At 38.3% G+C, this 24,804-nt stretch overlaps 2 protein-coding genes across 12 annotated transcripts in view; one reads left to right on the forward strand and one right to left on the reverse strand.

Moving 5' to 3' along the window:
• The window catches only part of LOC135224515 (E3 ubiquitin-protein ligase MYCBP2-like), a 1,655,355-nt gene that overhangs the window by 1,048,681 nt on the left and 581,870 nt on the right, over positions 1 to 24,804 (reverse strand). The gene's annotated exons all lie outside the window — the stretch shown is intronic.
• LOC135225080 (uncharacterized) lies at positions 14,330 to 21,122 on the forward strand. The gene is made up of 4 exons (XM_064264342.1): positions 14,330 to 14,787; positions 19,617 to 19,874; positions 20,052 to 20,235; positions 20,944 to 21,122. Exons 2-4 carry the CDS (start codon positions 19,812 to 19,814, stop codon positions 21,120 to 21,122), a joined length of 426 nt encoding a protein of 141 aa, XP_064120412.1. The 5' UTR covers positions 14,330 to 14,787; positions 19,617 to 19,811.

The raw sequence follows: 24,804 nt of genomic DNA on the forward strand, positions 1-24,804 counted from the left end.
ACTGGGAATGGTTCCTAGTCCTGCCACCCAGGGGCAGGGCGGTAGATCACCTGACCTACCGGTAGCGTGTGCCGCGAAATTTGAAATTCTGTCGGAGACGACGGAGTCTATAGCTAAGTATATATCTGGCAGGGAAGTTGAATGTATAAAATGCAATAATTTGTGGATATTTCTCATAGGAAAATGCCACAAATATGCAAATTTCCCATGAAAAACGCGCACAGAGGAATCCACAAACACAAGAGTCCCCAGATATGGAGGTTCACTGTATGTAGTGAATGGCTGAGAGAGAGAGAGAGAGAGAGAGAGAGAGAGAGAGAGAGAGAGAGAGAGAGAGAGAGAGAGAAAGTCCATAATTTACAATCTGTAATGTATTTCCAGTAATGCTATGATTACACTTTCTCGTTCGGGTCATTAATTAAGTCCTAAATAAATAAAAAGTCATGCTGTTTCTGATGAAGCGTGATATGTATATAATCATGACTAATATGTTGCACTAATACTTAATTCCACTTGTACATATTCAAGTATAATCTTATATTAGGCATTCCTTAAACATATAATTACTATTGTATTTGAATAGCATAAACACTGTTTTAGAATTAAAGTAATTTGGAGATTGTTTAAAATATGCACTGTACACTCTACAGGAAGGTTTTATTTATGCTAATACCCTGCAGAATATACAGTCGGCGCAAAAAAAAAACGAACGCCCACTACATTTGTAAATAAATCATAGCAATGATATAAAAAAAGGAAAATAAAAGGGAAAATTTTAGTTCACTTATATTTTTTTCAATACTTAGACATTTCTCCATTATTTTTGAGTACAGCTTTTAACCTTCTTGGCATTGAATGTGCTAAATCTTTGAAATATTGTGCATCCATGTCTTCAAACCAAAATTTATGGATGGCATCCTTCAATTTGGGGAGGGACGTTTTCTCAGCTGCTAGTGCCTTCAGTTTCCGTTTCATGTATGCCCAGCAATTTTCAATTGGGTTTAAATCTGGTGAATTGCCTGGCCAGTCCAATTTCTGAATATTAAATTCCTTAAGAAGGTTTGTGACCTTGTGAAATCGGTGGCAAGGTGCTCCATCTTCCATAAATACACGCATGCCCAAAAGTTCCTTGTAAGGGACTAATTCATTTTCCAAGACATTTTCATAAATCTCTCCATTCATTGTCGTGCTCTCTGGGAGAAAATATAATCCCCCACTACCCCCATATCCGCTGAAACATCCCCATACGATCACATAAGCTGGATGTTTCACAGTCTTGACTGTGTATTTTGATGCATAGCGGTTAGATCCTTGGGGCCTCCTTACTTTTTTGCTAGCGCTACGAATAATGTGGAAGTTAGATTCATCGCTAAAAACTACCCTTTCCCAATTCTTTTCAGTCCACTTCAAATATTTTCTGCAAAAAGCCATCCTTTTTTTTTTCATAGGCTTAGTGAGGAGTGGCTTCTTTCTTTGCTGCAACACGACATGGGAGACCAAGGTCTTTCTGCAATCGATGTTGCACAGTCCGTTCAGATACGTTCCTAAGCAGATCAGGGTTTTGAGACTTCAAAATTTCGGCTGGCATTGATGGATGTTCCATAACAATCCTTTTTAAAATGTTATCCGTTCTTTTTGTAGTTTTTCGTGGCCTCCCTGAGCCTTTCTTCCGCTTCAGTGATGAATCAAGGTCTCCTGTCTTGGAGCGGTTGCACCACAATGAGACGGTGCTTTTAGAGATTCCCAGCTCTCTTGCAATAGCTGACATTGACTTGCCAGTTTTCCATAGGGTCACAATTTCTGCTTTCTTAACCAAGGATAAGGAAGTTTTAGCCATAATTCATTAGCTAGCGCGCAAGAGCGCCAAATGTAGCGGTGACGAAAGCGTGAATGGGGCAGGAGCGCATACAATGACACCCGACCTTTGGGACAGCTTGAGTATCACTGAAGTGCATTAGAAACTCATGGTACCGAACAGCGAGACAATACAGGCTGCCAGACGAACGATAAATTGGGGAAAATATATACTTCTCGGGCGGAAATCGCAAGAAAAGTCCGAACGCTTATTACAGTAATACATAGGGAGTCGTTCGCTTTTTTTTTGCGCCGATTGTATTCTGCCATTTCATATTAGTGATCTAAATCTATTAAAGTTCTGCTTAACAAAGGGAGGCTAACATAGTCTAAACTTTATGTTTTTTATGACTCTCTGCAATCAGAAACATTTGCAAATTTCTCTTAATGTTCGCACCAATTATTCTGTTCCTTTTTTGTTCTCATTGTCCCCTGCCAATAATTACCTGAGTTCTATTCCTCAATAATCAAACAAGTTCTTCTAATTCCCTAATAATAAAGTCAAGTCATTTTAATTCCCTCAATAAGTTCTCTCACTTCCTCATCAATTTTATTGAGTTCCTTCTTTGCCATTACTTGTGCTACCTTAAATATTTTTTTTCTCTCTATCAGTCCAAGGAAAGACTCCAAGTCATTTGTGAATTCATGCCAAAATAGCGTTCTGGTCTTAATTAAAAATATCATACTTTATAAATATTACTACACTTGCAATGGTGAAGGCCAACTTCAATGCATTTTCTCACAGTCAAACACCTGATTATACATACTAAACCCACTGGAACGTGAGGAGTCCCCAAATAGTTAAAATTCTCTCTTACTGAAGGATAACCTCTAAACAATAGCTAACCATGATCGTATGTAGATCTATAACTGGTTTTGAGCATTGGATGGGCTCACTCATATGAGTATTAATATTTTGTGTCATATGATTTGGAAGAGTTTAGCAGGAAAGATGTTCATATCACTTTAACCCTTAAACGCCGACTGGACGTATTTTACGTCGACATTTTTTGTCTCTCGGGTGCCGACTGGACGTATTTTACGTCGACATACAAAAGTTTTTTTTTTTTTAAAAATTCGCGGAAAAATACTTTTAGGCCTACCAGCCGAAAACTATTGAATCATGCGCCTTGGGGGATGCTGGGAGTTCACGGATCAAGGTGTTGTTTTGTTTACAATCGTTACGCAGGTGCGCAAGCGCGAATTTCTTTCTTGCCACACTAAAAAGTATCTGTGACACATCTCGGAAATTATTTCGTCACTTTGACATAATTTTTTTACCATTTTAAATTAGCCGTTACATTAAGTTTTATATATGAAAATGCGCGCATTTTTATGCAGAACACAACAAAAAAATACTCATGATTGTAGATTTTATCAGTTTTGAGATATTTTCATATAAAAAATGATAAGTGACAAATTTTCAACCTTCCGTCAACTTTGACTCTACCGAGATGGTCGAAAAACGCAATTGTAAGCTAAAACGCTTATATTCTAGTAATATTCAAGCATTTAAATTCATTTTGAAACAAATTGGAAGTCTCTAGCACAATATTTCGATTTATGGTGAATTTATGAAAAAAATAACATTTTCTTTACGTCCGCGCGCGGAACTCTTCCGAAAAAATCATACGTGCGATTGTGGTAATGTTTGCACTATTTTAAATTAGCCGTTACATAAAGTTTTAATATATGAAAATGTGCGCAATTTCATGTAGAATACAACAAAAAATAATTGAAGGTTGTAGCTTTTCTATCATTTTTGAAATATTTGCATATAAATCACGATAAATAGAAAAAAAAACCACGTTCGGTCAACTTGACTCCTACCGAAGATGGTCGAAAAACGCAATTGTAAGCTAAAACTCTCACAGTCTAGTAATATTCAGTCATTTATCTTCATCTTGAAACAAATTCGAAGTGTCTAGCAAAATATTTAAATTTATGGTGAATTTAAAAAAAAAACTTTCCTTCCCTCCGCGCGCTGATTCTCCGCCACAAATCTCCGAAATGTGTACGTCCCATTCTCGGAATATTTACTCCATTTCATATTAGGCATTTCATAGAGTTTTATATATGAAAATGTGCGCAATTTTATGTAGAATAAAACGAAAAATATTTGAAAGTTGTAGCTTTTCTTATTTCGGAAATAATTGCATATAAAAAAAATATATATAAAAAAAATTCGACATTCGGTCAACTTTAACTCGTCAGATATGGTCGAAAACTGCATTTGTAAGCTAATATTCTTATAGTATAGTAATATTCAATCATTTTTCTTCATTCTGAAAGAAATTGGAATGGTGAATTTTTGAAAAAAATATTTGTTTACGTCTGCGCGTTACGAATTCATGCATTATTTTGTGATAATATTTTCTCTGTGTTGCTTTTATCGTTTTACAATGTGTTATATACCAAAGTGATCGCAATTTAGTGTAAATTACAACGAAAAAAAAATTAACTTGTTACCTTTAACCGTTTTGTGCACAGCGCGATTTGAATACAATTATATATGAAATTTCGTTTTTGCGCTATCATATATCGCATTATTTATATATGATAATGATAAATTTTTTTATTTCTGATGGTTGTATACTAAACTTCAAGCAATGACAAAAAAAGGAGCCAAAAATGAACTCTCAACCTTGAAAACTAAGCGCACTGTGATTTTTTGAAAAAAATATTTTTTCCGCTTCCGCGCTCACTCTGAAACACCTCCGGCACACGGGAGACATTTTTTTTTTTTTACCGCTTCGGCGTTTAAGGGTTAATGGTCCTTACATAACTTATGGCAACTACAGTCGCTCAGCAAAGGACAGAGGGGGATCAGGGTACCTTGAGACTTGATGGAGAATGTATCGTCCCTCTCTGTCCCATGACATCTTTTTATTTATTTGCTCATAAATATACCCATGGAATGCTATTGGTTTTAGCACTCATTTTTTATGATACTATGTCGCTTATCTTTTACGATACTATGAATATAATAGTAATTTTGCACAGAAATAGAAAAATATGTATACCTGACAAAAAGTTACTGAATCTGCCCATCTCAGTAAATTGCACAATTATTTTACAACAAGTATACTCAGTCGACACCCCCCACCTCCATTTGCGGACTCGCCTATTCGTTGATTTTTCTATGGGCCATACAAAACCATTATTTGCAGAAAATTTGCCTGTTCGCAGTATTTTTCACTTAGAAATATTCACAAATTACTCTATTTTCATATTTTTGTGGCCAAATGAACTTTTTGTGATAATAGTTTTAAAAAACTCAGGTATATGCATTATTAGAGAGGTTTTAAGTATTCACGAATATGGGGTGTCTACTGTAATTATAATTTTACAAAAAAAAATTAAATAAACTATTAGAAAAAACACACAACATGGTAAAATTACCATATTCTTATGAGTCTTGGAAAAGAAGCCCTGCATAGGGGTGTACATAATCACTTTCAACTTCCTGTGGAAGGTACAGAAAAATGTTTAACTTTTTTTCTTATATGATGATTTAGGGTTGGTGTAATGAAGCAATTTCGTGATTTTCACTATCTACATTTTTTATTTTACTACAATATTGTAGCAATATCTTACTATACTAAAAGATGTTACTATTATAGAAATTACAAATCTATCAGCATCTGTAGCAATTACTGCTTTCATCAGTAACATTGTAGACACAGGTCTACAATGTCACTGACCCTAAAAAATTGCAACTGTGATTCCTGTCAAATGTTACATGCATAATGCTATAAATGAAACTTTTCATGAAGGGTACTAAAGTGAAATATTTATTCTTTGCACTTTGGATATGTAACTTTAAAAATTGCTGGATAAAAATATATATTTTTCAGTATTGTAAAAAGAAATTACCTACACCGGTTCAAAAACTAAAAGGGCACTAAAGGGAAATCAGCTTGCAAAAGACAATTTAGAGGAAAAGATGATAAATAAATAAACACGAGGACCTAGAAAATAAAACTGATACACCTGAATTCAGGATATATCAGCAGAGAGCAGGAACAAATTTGCTCCTTCCATGAACATTTCAAGATCAAAAGATTCCACAACTACGCTGGACAAACTATTCCACATTTTATTTGTAGCATATTTTTCCTTCGTTCCTGGTAGTTGTTTAGGGGTTTATATGAGCTGGGTCAGTAATCTGCTGATAGGATAACAATAGGCCTAAAGTAATGTCACCATTTTTTTATATGCAACAATTATATTTCCCCTTTCTTTCACTGTACTACTATCCATATATATAAGGTATATGAAAGTTACTGACCAACAACCTTAGAAATCAGCTGCTGATTACCATTATCAAATATGGCATTATCCAACATATGCAAACCAATGCCCCAAAGATATATTTATTTATCTTTTATATATATATATATATATATATATATATATATATATATATATATATATATATATATACACACACACATATACACACCTATAGACCTATATATATTAATATATAAAAAAATGCCCTCAGATGATTGGCAATTCTTCGTGGCCTCATGAAAATGAAAATGTTGGTAACACAGCTTACACTCAAACAGACTGAGAAAGTGTTATAGGGGGTGGGGGAGGCCTCGAGAAGTTTCCAAGGTGGGGGAGAGTGCTGGATGGCTGGGCACCATGGATGAGGGGCAGTGAGGAGAGAGAACAATACCCGAGGTACTGTAAGGACGACATGCAGGCGAATGTTCGCCCTTCCATTGTAAAAATCTGTATATCCATATGCCCTCTCTTTTCTTCCAGGAACTAAAATGTAGAGCCTTTTCAGCCCTTTCTTTTGATGTACATATGTCAGGAATCTTTTCCCTCTATGTAATATTATTCATGTATTTTGGTCTGTGAAGAAACATTCACGCGGGGTCCTGTCCCTTTTTGTTTATGTTTATTCGTGCATGCATGATGGACACTACGCTTCCATCTGCACGCCGCCTTATGTACAGCCTCATTCGTCAAATAAATTAGTTCACTCCCTCTCCTCGTCTTAATCAGACCTCACAATTGGTGACCCAGGAGTAGGTGACCCAAGAGGTTTTGGCTTTGCCATTAAGGTACTAATTACCACTGCTTACCTTCAGAGAACCTTTAACGGACCCATATGATGCCTAGTCTAGGTTCTCTGGTACTCCTCAACGCCATTAGCGGACTCCCAATGCCATTTCTTCACAGAAGTGTTTTGGCGTTCAGTCTTACGGTTTGCCCACCATTCACAACTTCTCGTTGACAGTGAGCATGAGTCTGACAATACGATGGAGAGTTTAGTGTATTCACTTGACTCCTCTGTGTCCACCTCGACCCTGCGATCCGAAAGACGATCCTTCTTCGCGCTTGAGTCCTCCTCGACACCCATGCCTGTGCCCCAGACAACCAAACCGTCGGAGCCCCAACCACGTCAAGCTGCTGCCCTTCTGCAGTGAGGGCATCGCAACATGGCTGCAGCAGGCAGAAATACATTTCCGGATCCACGGCATCACCCGGGACAGTTCCAAGGTGGACCTCATTACTGAGACCCTCACAGCAGATGCCTTCAAATGCCTCGCCCCATGGATGCAGCGCCATCCAGGGGAGCTGCCCTACGAAGGCCTGAAGAAGGAGCTCATCCAGGTCTCCTTCCCAGTTCCCCCCAGCCAGCCACCCAAATGTTCGACCTTGTGGTCATCTCCATGACCACCTCAGATCGCAGACTGGCCTGGCACAAGCTCCAGGACCTGGTCCTCAGTGGACCACCAAGGACGAAGGTAAAAGGTGAGCATCCTCCGTCAACTCCTCCTTCGCCAGCTCATGCCCGAATTCCAAAGCCAGATCCCTAATGCCCCAAGCTGCAAAACTCTCCTCTCCTCCGTCAGCTAAAAGCTTACAGCAGGAGGACACAGTTGGTGCAGCATACCAGCAATCGCCGAAGCCCCTCCCAGACATTAGGAAGTGCCGCTTCCACCGCCAATTTGGCAGCCAGGCACAGAAGTGCGAGCACCCTTGCTCCTTCCGCCCTTCAAGAAAGAAAAAAAAGAGCACCCATGGCAGCGGCTGTAACGAAGTCTCGACCCAGGGTCTTCTACACCCAGGAAAGCATCTCCAGCCTCATGATGCTGGTTGACACGGGTGCCATGCAGTCTATGTTCCCTTCGTCTGCAGCTGCACCCCATACGACCAAACCGCCCTCGTAGCTGCAAATGGGACGCCCATCCGCACCTACTGCATCAGGGCCCAGACCATTGCATTCCTGGGCCGGACCGACACCTGACCATTCGTCCTCGCTGGCGTACGGACCCCTCTCCTGGGGGCAGACTTCCTCGCCCACAATGGCCTCTTGGTGGACGTGGCCAGCGCCTTCTCGATACCAAGGGCGCCCACCATCTGCTCTGTCCCCCCTCCACATGGTGAAGAAGGCAGACGGTACATGGAAGCCCTGCGGTGACTACCAGCACCTGAACCTCGTCACCATGCCCGACAGCTACCCCCTGCCAAATATGCAGGACCTCGCAAGGCCCCTCCACAGTGCCAATGCCAAGGTCTTCTTCAAGATTGACTTATTAAAGTTGTATTTTCAAGTCCCCGTCCTCCTGATGATATTCCGAAGATGGCAATCATCACACCCTTCGAATCCTTCATGTTCGCCTTCTCCACCTTCGGCCTGCGGAACACTGGGGCCACCTTTCAATGCCTAATGGACAGCATCTTCGGTGACTTACCCTCCTGTGTCTGCCACATGGACGACATTCTTATCTTTTCCAGATCGCCGGAGGAGCACCTGAACCACGTCTGGGCCGTCCTTAAGCGCCTACAGGAGAATGGACTTGTCGTCCGTCTTGAGAAATGCACCTTCGGCACCAAGAAGGTGGATTTCCTCGGCCACAAAATTACAGCAGCAGGAGTTCGTCCCTTGGGGTCAAAGGTGGCCACAGTGGAGAGGTTCCTGACACCGACGACCATCAAGGCCCTCCAAGAATTCATTGAGATGGTGAATTATTACCGAAGGTTCGTCCCAGACATTGCCTGCACCATGTACCCTTTGACCGAGGTCCTGAAGGGCAAACCTAAGAAGCTGACATGGGGAGAAGACCAGCAGCTCGCCTTCACCTCAGCATCAACTACGAAGACCTAGCGCGTAAACAAGCCTCCAACCCCGAAGTGCCAGCTTACCGGACCACCATCATTGCCCCTCACTGGGAGGACATCCCCTTCGGCCCCTCAAGGACAACACAACTTTGCGATACCAGCACAGGATGCCCTTGTACCAAGATACCCGCCTCCCGCAGGAGACAGGTGTTCAACATCATTCACGGCCTCTCGCATCCATCACCATGCATGACAACCAGGCTCCTGACAGAGAAGTTCGTGTGGCACTGCATCAGGAAGGACACTCGGGAGTGGGCCAGAAGCTGCATCGCATGCCACAGTAGCAAGACAGGAAGGCACAATGAATCGGGGACAGGCTCTTTTCCCCAGCCAGGCAAAGATTTGGACATATCCTCCATCCGACAGTGCTAGATAGTCTACCAGGTGGCCCGAAGCCACCCCAATGTCAGAAGCCAATGCATACGCCTGTACTGAAGCCCTCCTGACCTGTTGGATCAGCTGCTTCGGAGTGCTCAATGACGTCATGACAGACAGAGGACCCGCCTTCACATCAGAGCTCTGGTCTTCCCTGGCACGCCTGATGAGGGCCAAGCACCACACCACAACGTCCTACAATACTGCAGCCAACGGCATGGTGGAAAGGGTCCACCGCTCAAGGCTTCTTTAATGGCATGCTGTAAGGGCCCTGATTGAAAGGCACAGCTTCCCAGGGTCCTCCTCGGTCTCCACACCACCCCAAGAGCTAACAGCGACCCTTCCCAAGCAGAGAAAGTGTACGGGGAGACCCTGACAGTGCCAGGTGAATTCTTCCCCACCGACAGTGACGATCCTGATATTCCCCTGGCTAGGTTGCGTGCAGCTGCCCAGAAGTTTGTTCCCTGCTGAGAGACGTTCATCGACAGAACGAAGCAGTTCTGCCCACAAGCCCTGGACTCCTGCAGGTTCATCGTCTTCATGAGGAACATTGCCAACCGGCCGCCCCTGACAAGGCCCTACTGTGGCCCGCACCGAGAGGAGAAGGCATTCCTCATGCCAATCAGTGGCTACGAGGACTGGGTCTTGGTAGATTGCCGCAAGCCCGCCTTCATCCCCGATGAAGACGACCCCGCTGAAGGCCCTCGCAAAACCCCAACGCTGCTTGCTCCTGACAGTGCCCCTAAATGTCGTCGAGGCCACCCAAGGAAAGCAGTCAAACCCCCCCAGGCCCACTACCAGGGGCGGCATCCTGCTTTCCGGCCCTCAAGAAGACGAGGACACGCAAGACGCCCCTCAACCGAGGGAGTCACGAACCCAAGGACTCCTTCAGCTCCCCGCAAGATTCCGTTAGTCATCCAACGATTCTACGTAATCACTGTCGGGGGTGTAGAGAGAGAGAGAGAGAGACGAGAGAGAGAGAGAGAGAGAGAGAGAGAGAGAGAGAGAGAGAGAGAGAGAGTATTTGTAAGAACGATATTCAGGCGAATGTTTGCCCTTCCATTGTAAAAATCTTTATATCCATATGTCCTCTCTTTCCTTCCAAGAACTTAAAATGTAGTGCATTTTATGCCCTTTTTTTAATGTATTGGCAGTCCCTGGGTTACGAAGGGTTCGACTTACGACGTCCCAAGATTAAGGCACTTTTCAATTATATTCATCAGAAATTATTTCCAGGGTTACGATGCCTACACCGCTAATCTGGCACAAGAAATATGACACCAAAAATGCAAAATAACCAATATCTGAAGGTGTTTTTGATGAAAAATGCAATAAGAATGCAGTTTACATAGTTTTGAATGCACCCAAAGCATGAAAAGTAAGGTTTTCTTAGGATTTTTGACGATGTTCCGGCTTACGACGATTTTCGGGTTACAATGCGTCTCAAGAATGGAAACCCCGTCATAACCCGGGGACTGCCAGTATATGTCGGGAATCCGTTCCCTCTATGTAATATTATTCATGTTTTTTCGTCTGTGAAGAAACACATTCACAGCGGGGACCCTGTCCCTTTTTGTTTATGTTTGTTCGTGTGTGCATGACGGACACTGCACTTCCATCCGTACACCGCCTTATGTACAGCCTCATTTGCCAAATAAAATCAGTTCACTCACTCTCCTCATCTTACTCAGACCTAACAGTATGTTTACATTGAAGTGGATTACAATAACACACACATACACTCCTTTCTTTCTTTTATACTTCAAGCTACAATATTCTTGTTTATATTTTTTCTGTTTTCTCATTTTTTTTCAAACCAAAAGATAATGCAATTGCATGCGTAGGGTATGTATGTAGGCACACACTCATTTGATGCCATTGTAAAACTAGCTACAGTCTGTATGGTTTTGTCTTGCCTACATATGAATTTGGCATTTTAAATATTTTTACGCTAATAAGAGATGAAATATCAACAGTGATGAAATATTCTCTTGAACACTGTTGTATGTGTGATAATCATACTTAAGAGTCAACTGCACTTATAATGAAATGTGGCACCGTAAATCAAGCAAGCAAAAAGAAAAAAGAAAAAAAAAAAAGAAAAAAAATCACACACACAATAGTATGCATTCACTCATTTCATGCCATCGGTGAAAACCTGGAGTTTGTTTAGTGTCGTGTTTTTATGTTTATGGTACTTGTAGTAATTCATATTTCACTAGAGGATATATGTATACAGTATACTAAATGAGAGAGAGAGAGAGAGAGAGAGAGAGAGGTATGTTTACATCGAAGCCTATACTTTGTGCTACAGTATTCTCATTTATGTTTTTAATTGTATTCTTTCATTCTTTCTTTTTTTTTTACACCAAAAGATAAACACAGTGCATAGGGCAGGTACAGACGTAGATATGCACTCACTGATTCCAATAACTTTTTAGAAGTGTTCTTAAAATGAACTTGCTTTAAAGTCTCATCATCAAGAAATGCCATTTAAACTAAAGATGTAAAAACAGGATTGTATGTAACTTAATGCACAATCACTGTGTATTACAAACCAAATGAACTTCATTTTTGGTAGGTTGTACTAGACTTGGCTTTCAAACACGATTACCAAATATATGGCTTATGTAACAATTCATACCTATATTTTAAAATTAACAGCCATTTATAAAAGAACAAACATAAACAACATCAGGTATGATGTAAACCAAAGAGTCAAGAAACTGCTTTTACACGATTTTGAGGGATTTTACTTTAACCTAAAATATGTAAGTTTACCTTTGTAAAGCTGCTTTATATTTATGTACAAAATTTAAATGTAATTACTCCCATAATATACTAATTTCTATAAGGAACTAAAAACCAATTCTCCTAATTCTTTCGCTTGTAGGCTCAATCACCTGATTTGGAGAATGTAAACATTAGTTATTGCAGATGGTGGATAGATGAATGTTTTTTTAATACAGATTACGATGAAAAAATATGATGATAATTTGGTATGAGTGGACTCAATAAGTAAAATATCAATTTCATTACCATTACCCTTTCCTTATATACATCTGTAATATTGTTCGATTTATGCAAATGGATACTGAGTGTAATACCTAGCCTAGGACATTTGATCACATTTTGTGTCTCATATTTGGTAATAAAATATGGTAACAACTGATAAGGAAGATGCTGAATAAAAATACATTAATAGTCATAAAATCATGGTAGGCTGAGGGTAAACACAGGTAGGCTATCTGCCTACTGAACTGTGCCATTTACAAGAGATAAAAAGCCGTGGTTGTATTTTTTCAGTGTATTTATGCAGCATATTTTGTTACAAATATGGGGAAACTGTAGATAATTGCCTTTTGCATAATGTTTTTCAATTTATGTTTTGTGGTTGTGGTTGTTCTTTATAAGCATATACTGAATGTAAACAATTATGTCTAGGCTTGGCAACTACCTGATCTAGAAATCCAGGAAAACACATATACGTACACATAAACAGCACAAAATGCATTTTTATCTAACCATGCCAACCTCATTAATGCTGCGGATGTTTCTCTTGTCTTTGTATTTGTATTTAGCGTGTGTGTGTGTGTACGCATATATATATATTATATATATATATATATATATATATATATATATATATATACAGGTACCATCCTACTTACACCCAAGTTTGGTTCCGACCCACTGGTTGTAAGTCGGAATGGATGTAAGTCAAACCTTAGAAAGTGGCCAACATACTGGGTAGGGTATACTATCAAACCTTTGCTATATAAAAGTGCCTACTTAGTACTGTATAATGTAATGTACATTCATTATTTCAATCTTTTACCATAATGTACTTCTGCTTAATACATTTTAATCATTTATGTAATAGTATACATTACGTACAATCAGGCATTGAGTTACAATGGGGTTAGTTCTTGCATGCATGTCAGAAGTTGATTCTTACGTAAATTGGTTTGCAATTCAGTCTACAGTACAGTTAATACCAAATGATGCTGCAGATAGGGCAGGGTAACTCAAACTGATGCTGCCTGAGTGATGAGAGTTCTCATGCCTGAGTGATGAGAGTTCTCATGAGATGGCGCAGTGCCAAGTAACTCAATGGTCAACTGTCTGAAGTAAGGTTGTAAGTACGAGTGGTCGTATGTCGAGCAGGTTGTAAGTCGGATAGTAGTTGTATATATATATATATATATATATATATATATATATATATATATATATATATATATATATATATATATATATATATATATACCCAGCAAACACAGATGTATTGGACCAATTCTGGATTAATGAGGAAATCCAACTATACTAATGGATAATGGAATAAACTGAACTGGACCCATTACCAAAATAATACCGCATTTCCAATGTTGGATAAACACTGGATATCCTATTTCGGTTTGATTATCTCTTTTCCAGTGTTGGATACCCAACTGTGGTTTGATTCATAAACAATACAGTTGGATCTTTTGAAGCGACTTTAAAAAATACATTTGCATATCAGCAAAAAAAAAAAAATCCTCAAGAGAATTATTGATAACCATTTATATATATATATATATATATATATTATATATATTATTATATATATATTATATACATATATGTATATATATATATATATATATATATATATATATATATATATATATATATATATATATATATCAAATTTGGAAAACAAGCAAAACCAACAATATGTCAAAATAAAAAACAATGTGCCAAATTGAAATTTTGGATGCCAATCTGGTTTTTTACTTAGCATATTTTTGGCACATTTTCTTATGTTTGCCAAATTTGAAATTATGTTAAACCTACTCATTTGAAACATTCCAAGACACTATGAAGAGGAATATACTTTTTGCTTTTATTTGTAGACCTTTTGAAAATAGGAAAGAATTAAAAAAAACTATGGCATTACAGAGAAAAAACTTTACCAAACACAGGATGAATGAAAAGTAAGCAAGGGAACCATTTTAAAGACAAACCCCGCCTTCTACAACTACTACTACTACTACACTCGCTGGGTGTTCAACTTCAAAACTGTAAAGAACAAAGGTACAGCAACGCAAACATCCTCACTCTCGAAAGTGCAGTGCTACTGATCTGTTCTATGAGCACAAAACCATAAAGATCTCCAAGAAGAATAGCTCCCCGCGTAATAGTTATATAGATCTACCGATACCTAACATAAACAAAGGAGGAATAACAACAAGCACGGGAGGAGCCGTTTCAGAGACAAACACCGCCTACTACTACTACTACAATCACGTGGACTGGCTGAGGTCAAATTTAAAACCATGAAATCGTCCTGTCTGAAGAGCACTACTGCTGACCATTTCTGCAAGCGCAAAATCATCACCATGAAGAATAAACGTGCTTTGGAAGACAATTGTGAGTAGCAAGTGTTTGCATATTAGGTTCATGTGTTTAGCTATGTGGGTTAGGCTATCAAGAGGAACAAGTACCTATGAATAAGCTAAATTCTTTAAGAGTAGGACAACCTCGGAATGGTAGCTACTAGGTAAGTTGTGTTATTTTCGGATAGGTCATGAGTGGCATTCTAGGAAAACTTAGGGTTAGGTAGTTCCTGGATCCTAAGCTTATTTCCTTGTTAGTTTTACTCATTATTCAGTTTAACTTTGTTACTTAAAACTGTTTACAGGTATTCTCCTACTTATGGAAAAATCATATCTCAAATATACCCTAGCCTACACTAGGGTAATAGGCACCATCTCTACATAGGTATAGGGTAGCCTACCCTACACTACTTTATACATAGGTATACAGTATAATAATTATTAGTTTCAGCATATTTTCTAGGTTCAATGTAGGCTAGGTATATGTGCTTATGAAAATTCAGTACGAAGAAATTGAATAAAACTAAAGTGTTGGCCTAGTGTAGACACGAATACAGTAGCGTAGCCTACAGTATTCTCTATATTACACATACGGTATAGTAATTTATTAATTGATATAAGCCAATTCTGGAGGTTCAGTGCATTCTGACTATGATATATTAGTAGGAAAAAAAATTGGACACAAAACGAGAATCAGTCAGACATTAGTACAATTGAGTGATGTCAGGCTGCTGATGGCTGCATATAATTATAAAATAAGCTCTACATCACTTCACTGTATCCAATAATATTGTAGGTATTCTTGTATTATTGCATTATAAAATACTAACATATAGCCTAGGTAGTGGTGAATGTTTTGATTTAGAAATCAGTTGGTGGCCCATACAAGTTTATTTCGCCATATTTAACTCAATTATGAGCAAATTTTCTAGCTTCTAGTTAGCATAAATGAATATCCAGATACTTTATTTATATGAGACAAGGTTGTGAACTAAATTATTTTTTTCATTAAAAGATTGCATCAGGGGCATGTTTTTTTGTGTAAAAAAAAATTACATGATTCCGTTCACTATTTTCACTTGGTTTCAACGTAATGCAAGCTTTGCGCTATCTTTTATTGGTCTAAAGAAACTGTAAAATGTGTTCTTTCAAGCCCAATAGTTTTGATAAAATGATTTTCTCTTAATTTTATCTAGGGTTGTCTTCGATGGCACAAGTTTACAGGAGTTTTATCCTTGTTGCTATTGCATGATAGTCATTAGCAGTATATTTCCTTGCTGAGCTTTGATCTATAGCAAATAAACTTTATGCATAAAAATATCATTCCTATGCTACATATCATCATTTATAACATGACTACAGTAATTGCTTACTATCATTCGATTGTTCACGACTACACATTTACATTTACACAAATTAATAAACGTTAAAACAATACCTTCATCATTCTCTTTTGCTGTTTTCAGACTTTTTTAACTAGAGGACGGGATAAATTTAGGCTATTGTAATTTTGGTCTCTCTCGCTCCCTGAGTTACTCTGCTGCCTGCGTCCACTGCGAACGTGAAATTTTAAAATAATTTCAAAATATTGTCGTATCAGTTATAATTGTTAACCCTATCGTAAAATCGGATTATCGTAAGACAAATTATTGTAACTTGAACACTACCTGTATTTTAATTCATGTCTATTGTCCTTTTCTGCAACAATAGTAACCCCCAAAAATTAAAGATGTTTCCAAATTAGATATAACACAATATTTCTACTTTAATTTTAACCCAACCCCCTTTCATTTCTTTTTCTTAATTATAACTGATGCAGGGCAAGGGCAAATCCTACATTTAGCTTTACATCCATCGCTTTCCAGGTATAAGAACATTCTTAATTTTTGTGGGCTATCCTTATGTATTCCCCCAGTTTTCTGTTAGGAGATTTCCGTGTATATATGTCCTGATCTGTTTTTTTAATTGATTTACACATGAATAAATGTTCGGTGATGTCCTCTCCCACTGCATATATCACAGACCTCGTCCTGAAATTTACCCATGAAGCTAGCCTTTAAGTTCAACATATTCAGTCTGGCTTTCATTATGATACATGCGTCCTTTGTTTCCAGTTCCATTATGTTTTTGTTTTCCTCGAAGTTATCTGTGAACCTCAGCTTCTTTATTTCTTTCCTCTTTTGTTTGAAAGTCTCTTAGATATCTTGATTAATTCTTATCTTTATTTCCTTATTCAGTGCTTTTTTGGCATTCCTCATTCCATTAATTTCTATATTATATTTGGTACATGTGTTCACCAAGCTTTTTGTCCAACATTGTCCATAAGGGGCTCTTAATTGCTCTTCTATTATTTCTTTGATTGATCTTGGTTTTGAAAAACCTGCACATATACTGCTCATCCTGATCTGCTTGCTCTTTTATTCTGGTTCATAGTCAACTTGTCTCATTTCTTGGTACCTTTTTTGGCATATCTCATTCCATTAATTTCTATAATATATTTGGTACATGTATTCACCAAGCTATTTGTCCCACAATTGTCCATAAAGGGCTCTTGATTGCTTCTTCTGCTATTTCTTGATTGATTTTTTTTTTCTTTGAAAAACCTGCACATATACTGCTCATCCCCCTCATCTCTGCTTGCTCCTTTTTATTCTGGCTCATAGTCACATGTCTTATTTCTTGGTATCTTGCCTTTCCATTTATTATAGCCCTATTTTGGCTTCTGATTCTGTGACTGTATTTACAGTTTCTACCATATTTGCAGTGGCCCTCTTTGAAACGCTTACATTCTCATCTTTGGTCTACCGAATTTCGTCGTACTATAGTCCTATTCTGGCTAATGACTCTGTGGCTGTATTTACAGTTTCCTGTATATTTACAATAATAACCCTCTTTGTAGAACTTGTACGTATACTGTCCTTTGGTTTACCTCTTTTGTGCGGTATACTCACCAAGAGTCTCCTTTCTTGCACTTTCCTGTCGTAGGGGTGCCAGGTACTCAAAGTCTCTCCTTTCTTGCACTTTCCTGTCGTAAGCGCAGGTACTCACAAGAGTCTCCTTACTTGCACTTTCCTGTCGTAAAGAACCTGCACTCTGCTCTTGTAGCTTATCTTATCTTTAGGTGCACTTTGATTTTACCCCATGTTCTTTGTTTCTTTCCAACCCTCTGTTAATCGTGGTCCCTATTCAGGGCTTCGCTATTCAAGCATTGCTTGTTGTCAGGGTTAGGTGAGTTACTCTCTAGTCTTGACATTATTTTAGTGGTCCTTTCTGTGATTGTACCTTGTTTGTTTTCCATATTCTTCACTAGGTTTTCAGGTCTTCCATGAAGCTCCAATGATTGCTGACTGTCCTGTTTTCTTGCAGTTTCCTCCGTTTCTCCAATCGCTTTTTTCTAATTTTTCTTTGTCGTGATCTGCAATCTTCTTGCTTTGAGTAACCTTAGTTACTCCAATTGATTTATTCTCCTTTTTACTTCTCTGCACTTTTTATTCCATCCAACACCATATTTCCAAAATTCTTGGTGATCTGGGATTTTTCCTTTATCCTTTCTCATAGCAATTTCCTCATCCTGACTTATTGACCCTTTTTGCCTGTACCCTCCATTACATTCTATCAAATACTAGTGTTTGCTTCCTCTTAGCATCTCATGCAATACCTATATAAGCTTGTTTTCAGCAATTTCTCAGTTTCTTCAATTGCTTTTCTAATTTCTCTTTGCATGATCTGCAATCTTCTTTGAGTAACTGCAATACCAATCTAGGCCTTTTTCCTTTTCTGTCATTTTTATCGACCTCAAGAAATTCTTCATTTGAGGCTTGTTTAGGCCTGTGCAGAACCATTTTTTGCATTTATCACACTTGGCTTTCGTCTTCTGGGCCTAGCTGGACCTTGCATTGCCCACATGGGCATGAATTTTTATCACTTGTCGATTCCTTGTGGGTGGATGTAGCTAAAAAATCATCGTCGTGGTCTAAATCTATTAGCTTACTGTGTTCATGAGGCCTACCTTTTGAACATTCTTTGATGTCCCTAACAAGGAGACGTCACTCCTCTAGAGTTTTATCTATTGCTTCTTTTACTTTGGCCGGCCTTTTCTGAAGGGTTGACCTGCCTACCCCTGGAATTCATTCTGACTTCAATTTTCATGACCTGTTGTTTTCCACCTTCTGCCATGTTTGTTTCCCTGACCTGGCTGGATGTCTCCACCAACAACACAACTTTACCTTACCTTTCAATCCAGATCTGAATTCTCCCTCTGCTAATTAATTTACATCACACCTCCCACTAGTTGCTTTGCCATTCATAAAATTGGTTCCACCCACTTTCAATTAGGACAACAAAGCCAAAAATAAGCTTCTCCCACACCCATATCTTTGATATTTTTTCTGTCTCAGGTCCCCTGTATGTTCAAGAATTGTGAAGCTGGGGATTGTTTCATTATGGCAAGTACATGGACCTTGAATCGTCATGCAAAAAGAAAAATTTAAGGAAATATAGAGAACTTTGCATGGGGAATAAAAAAAGCCTACTGTAGAAAATAATTCACATACACAAGCAAACTAGTGGTGAAAATTTTGTTTAAAACAACGATGGATGTGAAATAATGTCTTCTCCTAGCTTACTAATTGCTTGGCAATCTGTTGTGTGGGGCGGGGGCTATCAACCTTTTTTTTCTTTTTGCTTATCCAGATTTCCAAAGAGTATCTGTGACAGTTTCCTCATTTTTCAGTAAATTGAATATTGTAAATCAGCTTTTATTTCCTGTGTTGGTGAAGCTATTTATGAAAAGAGATTTGTGCTAACTACATTTAAATAACACTTTTCTTGTTAGATATTGGAAAATATTGATTTCTTTTTCAGTCTTGCGACCTCTTATAGTGGAAGTGATGCGACCTCTTGTGATGACAATGACAAAATTGGAAAGTAGGGTGCAAGATCAGCAGAAGTCACTAGAAATAATGATAGGTACCATCGAACATTTGAAACAAACTCAGGCTGCTGCACCCACTGGACCTGATTTATCTCTGCTGGACGGATTGCTACCAATACAAAGATATGGTAGACTTTGAGGACTTTGAACAACAGATAAATGGGGACAGTGCACTTAGAAAGTCACTGGTAAGCTACATGTCAGTTACCGTGATATGCACAATGATGTTTATTACGCTTCAGTACTGAAACTTTTACTTTGGACATTACTAAAGATAAGAAAAGGCCATAGTGTGTAGAATGATTTCATTACTAATGATTATCAAAAACTTTCGTATAACCAGTCTTATTGAATGTTATTTCTAGGTACATCGACTCCAGATTCTTGGGGGAGCAACCGTCAAAGCAGCAGTCAAAACCATGATTGACTTCTGCATGACAAGTGGACTCCAGTATGAGTTCAACTGGGAAGGTCATCTTGGCTGTAAGACTAAAACAAATACATGCAAGAAAGGGTTCAAGAACACGACACTGTGTGGAATTATAATAAGTGAGTGCTGTATAATGCTGTTAGGTGTAGGGTATGGCTTTTGCAGTGTGTAAATTGGCACTTTGTAGTACTGCCTATTGCTAGCTTTTAGATGGGGATGCAGATGCAGTGAAGTGCCATGGATGCTGGTATATAGTCAAAATATAAGTATGTATGGTGAACCTTCAAAAACATGAGTTGCATTTGTATTTTCATCCACACATTCAGAATAGTTTAAAAGTAATGCAAAGTAATCCCATTTATAAAAGTGCAGTGTAATGTTAAAGCACAGAAACCATAAGTGCCATTATCATTTAGCCTTGGCAGGGGTTAACACCAAAATCAAATCCCACAAAGTTAAAAAGGACTTAAACCTTAATTGTTAACCCTTTAAATGAATTAAACCTTTTGACATCAAAAACTTCTAAAGTTGGATACTGCCATAGCCTCTGTACCAATGTCTTCCACTGTCTTGGATTTGAGTTCACTTGCTTGAGAGTACACAAAGTTGCACCATTTTTTTCTTGTCACTTTTACCTTCCTGTATAGGGTTACTTTTTCCTACTTGACCCCTTGGGTTCAGAGGTTTCTGCTTTTCTAACTTAGATTTTTAACTCAAATTGTAATAATATATAGTGTATAAGTAACTGAATATAAAGGCTTTTATATTGTTGGACTATGCGTAGTACTGCAGATATGCAATTTACTAATATTGATTATCCTTTTCAGATATTCTGGTGAACAAGACACAATTATCAACTGATGAAACTGAAGTAGGGAAAACTATGCTATGCACTGTGACAGATACTTTGAAGGAAAAGACCAAAAGACTTGCACAGTCAGCAAAGTCAGATGAGAATCCCAATTCATATCAACCTAATTTTGGTGAAGATCCTGAAGGAATATAATATAGAGCACTTCTGCTGACTGTTGTCAAGGGAATTATAAATATTCATGTAATTTGTTTATCACTCAAATTTATCTTATTATTGTCAGTCTCTTGATTAGATTTTTATAATATTTAAATGAATAATTTGTATTATATTTAAATGAATAATTTGATGTAGAGAAGTATCATTCTTTTCTGTCTAATGTTTGTTGTGACTTCATGCAAGATGCCACATCCATTTATCTAGTACATACAGTGCTGTACTTAATGAATGGCAGTTTGTGTTCCTGCATTACTTTTTTTTTTAATTAAATGGATGTACCATCTTGTACGAAGTCACAACAAACATTAGACAGAAATCCATGAATATTAATAATTTCCTTGACTACATCATCAGCTAGCTTTTGTAAAATATTGTATATAGAAATCAGATATATTAAACAATTAAGGAGTTTATGTAGTATGTAGTGAGATATAGAGAATGCAGTGGGTGTTTCATGTATATATATATATATGGTACTAGTTACTGCAACTGTTTTGTTAACCATTTTTTGCCTTCTAATAAAAATTTAACTGTGACTATGTATTTTGATGTTAAACACCAGTATAATGGAATCCCATTTTTTTATGTGTTAATGCATTTATTGAAATTATTGTTTACATGACAGCCACAATACTTGATCACAGAACAGTTTTTAACAGAGTATTGATTTGTTTCTATTGACTGATATATGTTTGCATAAGTGTTTTCAATTATTTTCAAATAGTTTTGTCAATACCTAAATACTTGCCACATCACCCTATACTACTTTATCAAATAAATTTAGATGAATATTGCAACATACAGATACATTAAGGGTATACATTTTGTCCAGAAGACTATGAAAGAAATGTTTTATATCTATGTACATCACCCTGTTGTAGCTAAAGTTTGAAAATAAACTATACAATGTTTTATGCATGTAACTATATTGCTGATAAAAGGTAAAGTAAGGAGATCGAGCTTCTAACATTCTTTCCAGTGGGTGGGGTTTGATCACGTGTCTAAGGACCACTGAAACTGCCAAAGGATTCCGATTTTTCATTGTATAGTTTTTTTATTTTCAAACTTTAGATACAGCAAGTGATGTACATAGATACACATTTATTCTTCATATCATGCATTGGAATTATCTGGCATCCATAATTGGAAACATACATTGGATACTGGTAATCGTACCAAGTATCTGCCCAAATAGGAAAGTTTGGTAGTCCAAAGTTGGTTCCACTACTGGTCCCAACAATGCATTGGCATGATTATGGATTGCATGTATTGCCCCAACGTTCTTACAACACAGTGCCATTAGGGGGCCGTGCAAACGGATAATGGATATAAATTGGACAATACTACTGATCATTTGTACCAATGCCGAAAGTCTGGATCTCCGGCAATGGGTCAATGTATGACCAATACTTGTGTGTTTGCTGGGTATATATATAAAATGTACAGTGGACCCCATATTCACATTATCCGGATTTGCGGACTCACTGAGTCCCGGATTTCTCTCTGGGCCATGTCTACCCATTATTTGCGGGGGATTCGCTATTCGCGATTTTTCCGGCAAAAATAACCACTAATTAGTGATTTGATGTTATTTTCATGACTAAATACATTTTTATCGTACAAAAATGATTTACTAATTTTCAAATACTAATTAGATTAATACTGTATTAGTAAGTTACAATAAGATAAATGATATCACATAATAATAAAAATAGTAATTCTCTCTCTCTCTCTCTCTCTCTCTCTCTCTCTCTCTCTCTCTCTCTCTCTCTTACAGAGATGTATGTTTTTTTTTGTATGATAAATAAATGATTTACTAGTTTCAAATATTAATATTAATGTATACAGCAATAATATCAATTCATTAAAGAAAATACTAATGTGAATTAGTAAGGTTTTAGTTTAGAAGTTTGAAAAATTATGTAAGAATGAAGGAAAATCCCAGTCTTCTTCTCTCTAACTCCAGGTACTAAAGCTGTCAATATAAGTAATGGGACTGGAGGGGGAGGAGTGTTGTGTTGTTGCACCAAAGTGTTCAGCAATTTCTCTCCTCTCTCTCTCTCTCTCTCTCTCTCTCTCTCTCTCTCTCTCCCTCCTCATTTACTGACTCAAGGATTTTCATAGTACATGTACTATATGTTTTTAATACTTTTAAATAATAATAATAATAAAAATGTTTATATAACTGTAATTACAAAATTCATATTACGAGATCGTATTTTAAAGAAATTCAAAAATCTATCCATTTCACTCTTTTAATAAAGGATAACTCCTCTTCGTGAGCATTCACTTTCAACAGTTTCAGATCACTTTCCTTACAAGATGAATGAGCCTCCTTGATGGTGTCTCTCAAGAAGAACGACAGAGCATTCTTAGACATCGGCAAGTCTGGCCTTCTTACCGAACACCACAAGTTGCTTGAAGGACTTCGACATTCCTTCGTCTTCCGCAAATAAAATTTGAGAGCCCCTGACAGGAACAGGACTCTCTCTGGCTCTCGTCCAATAATTTCAGCCATCCCCTTGATCTCAAAGCTATTGGGCCAAGGGTTGGACGGGTTTTTATTTTTGGCCAGAAATATTGGGCTCAATGAACAAACGGCATTATGCCCTTTAGATCCAACATGCTTGCTGATGGCTTGAATTTTGCTAACTCTCTTCGCCGTCGCATAGCAGTTAGGAAAACAGCCTTTCTGGTAACGTCCCTCAAAGATGCAGCATGGAGAGGTTCGAACGGACTGGACATCAGAACTTCAAGACCACGTCCAAGTTCCAGGAAGCAGCTTAGGATGAGCCACCTTCGTGGTCTCAAAGGATCTTAAGAGATCGTGAAGGTCCTTGTTATCAGCTAAGTCTAGGCCTCTGTGTCTAAAAACTGCCGACAACACACTCCTGTAGCCTTTTATTGTCAGGACTGCCAGCTTTAAATCATTCCTTAGGTAAAGGAGGAAGTCTGCTATTTGATTCACAGAGGTCGTCGGTAGAGGAAATGCCCTTCTTTCTACACCAACTCCTGAAAGCGGCCCACTTCGATTGGTACACTGCACGAGAGGAAGCTCTCCTTGCATTGGCAATAGCTCTTGCCACTGGTCTTGAAAAACCTCTCGCTCTGGCCAACTTTTTTATAGTCTGAACGCAGTCAGACTCAGAGCGGAGAGGTTTTTGTGGTACCTCTTGAAGTGGGGCTGTCTGAGTAGATCTATCCTCAAGGGTAGCGTCCTTGGGAAGTCTACTAAGAAGGACATGACCTCTGTGAACCATTCTTTCGCAGGCCAAAGTGGGGCGATCAACGTCATTCTCATCCCTTCCGACGCTGCAAACTTCCTTATTACTTCCCCCAAGATCTTGAACGGGGGAAAGGCATAAAGGTCCATCCCTGTCCAATTCCCAGAGATAAGGGGCATCTATCGCTGCTGCTCCTGGATCGAGAACAGGAATGAGCAGTTATAGCGGAAAGTCTCTTCGTCCTCAATGTAGCCGAATAAAGGTCCTACTAGTGGACGTCCCCATTAACCCTCCACAGATCTCCTGGCAATACCTCCCCTGGTGAAAGAGCACCGTTCGGATTCGGCAGGCAGTTGATCTTGCCAACTGAGAAGATCTTTGCACCAGACATTATCGACACCTGCCACGCAACCTCCTAAGGATCGTTACGTCTC

This window comes from Macrobrachium nipponense, chromosome 12 (genome assembly GCF_015104395.2).
Source record: "Macrobrachium nipponense isolate FS-2020 chromosome 12, ASM1510439v2, whole genome shotgun sequence".
Classification (NCBI taxonomy): Eukaryota; Metazoa; Arthropoda; class Malacostraca; order Decapoda; family Palaemonidae; genus Macrobrachium; species Macrobrachium nipponense.

Excerpts from the sequence above, each read along its gene's own strand:
- LOC135225080 (XM_064264342.1), top strand. The coding sequence starts at position 19,812 with ATGGTAGACTTTGAGGACTTTGAACAACAGATAAATGGGGACAGTGCA. Across the intron at positions 19,875-20,051 it reads GTGCACTTAGAAAGTCACTG|GTACATCGACTCCAGATTCT; the intron begins GTAAGCTACATG and ends TGTTATTTCTAG. Across the intron at positions 20,236-20,943 it reads ACTGTGTGGAATTATAATAA|ATATTCTGGTGAACAAGACA; the intron begins GTGAGTGCTGTA and ends TATCCTTTTCAG.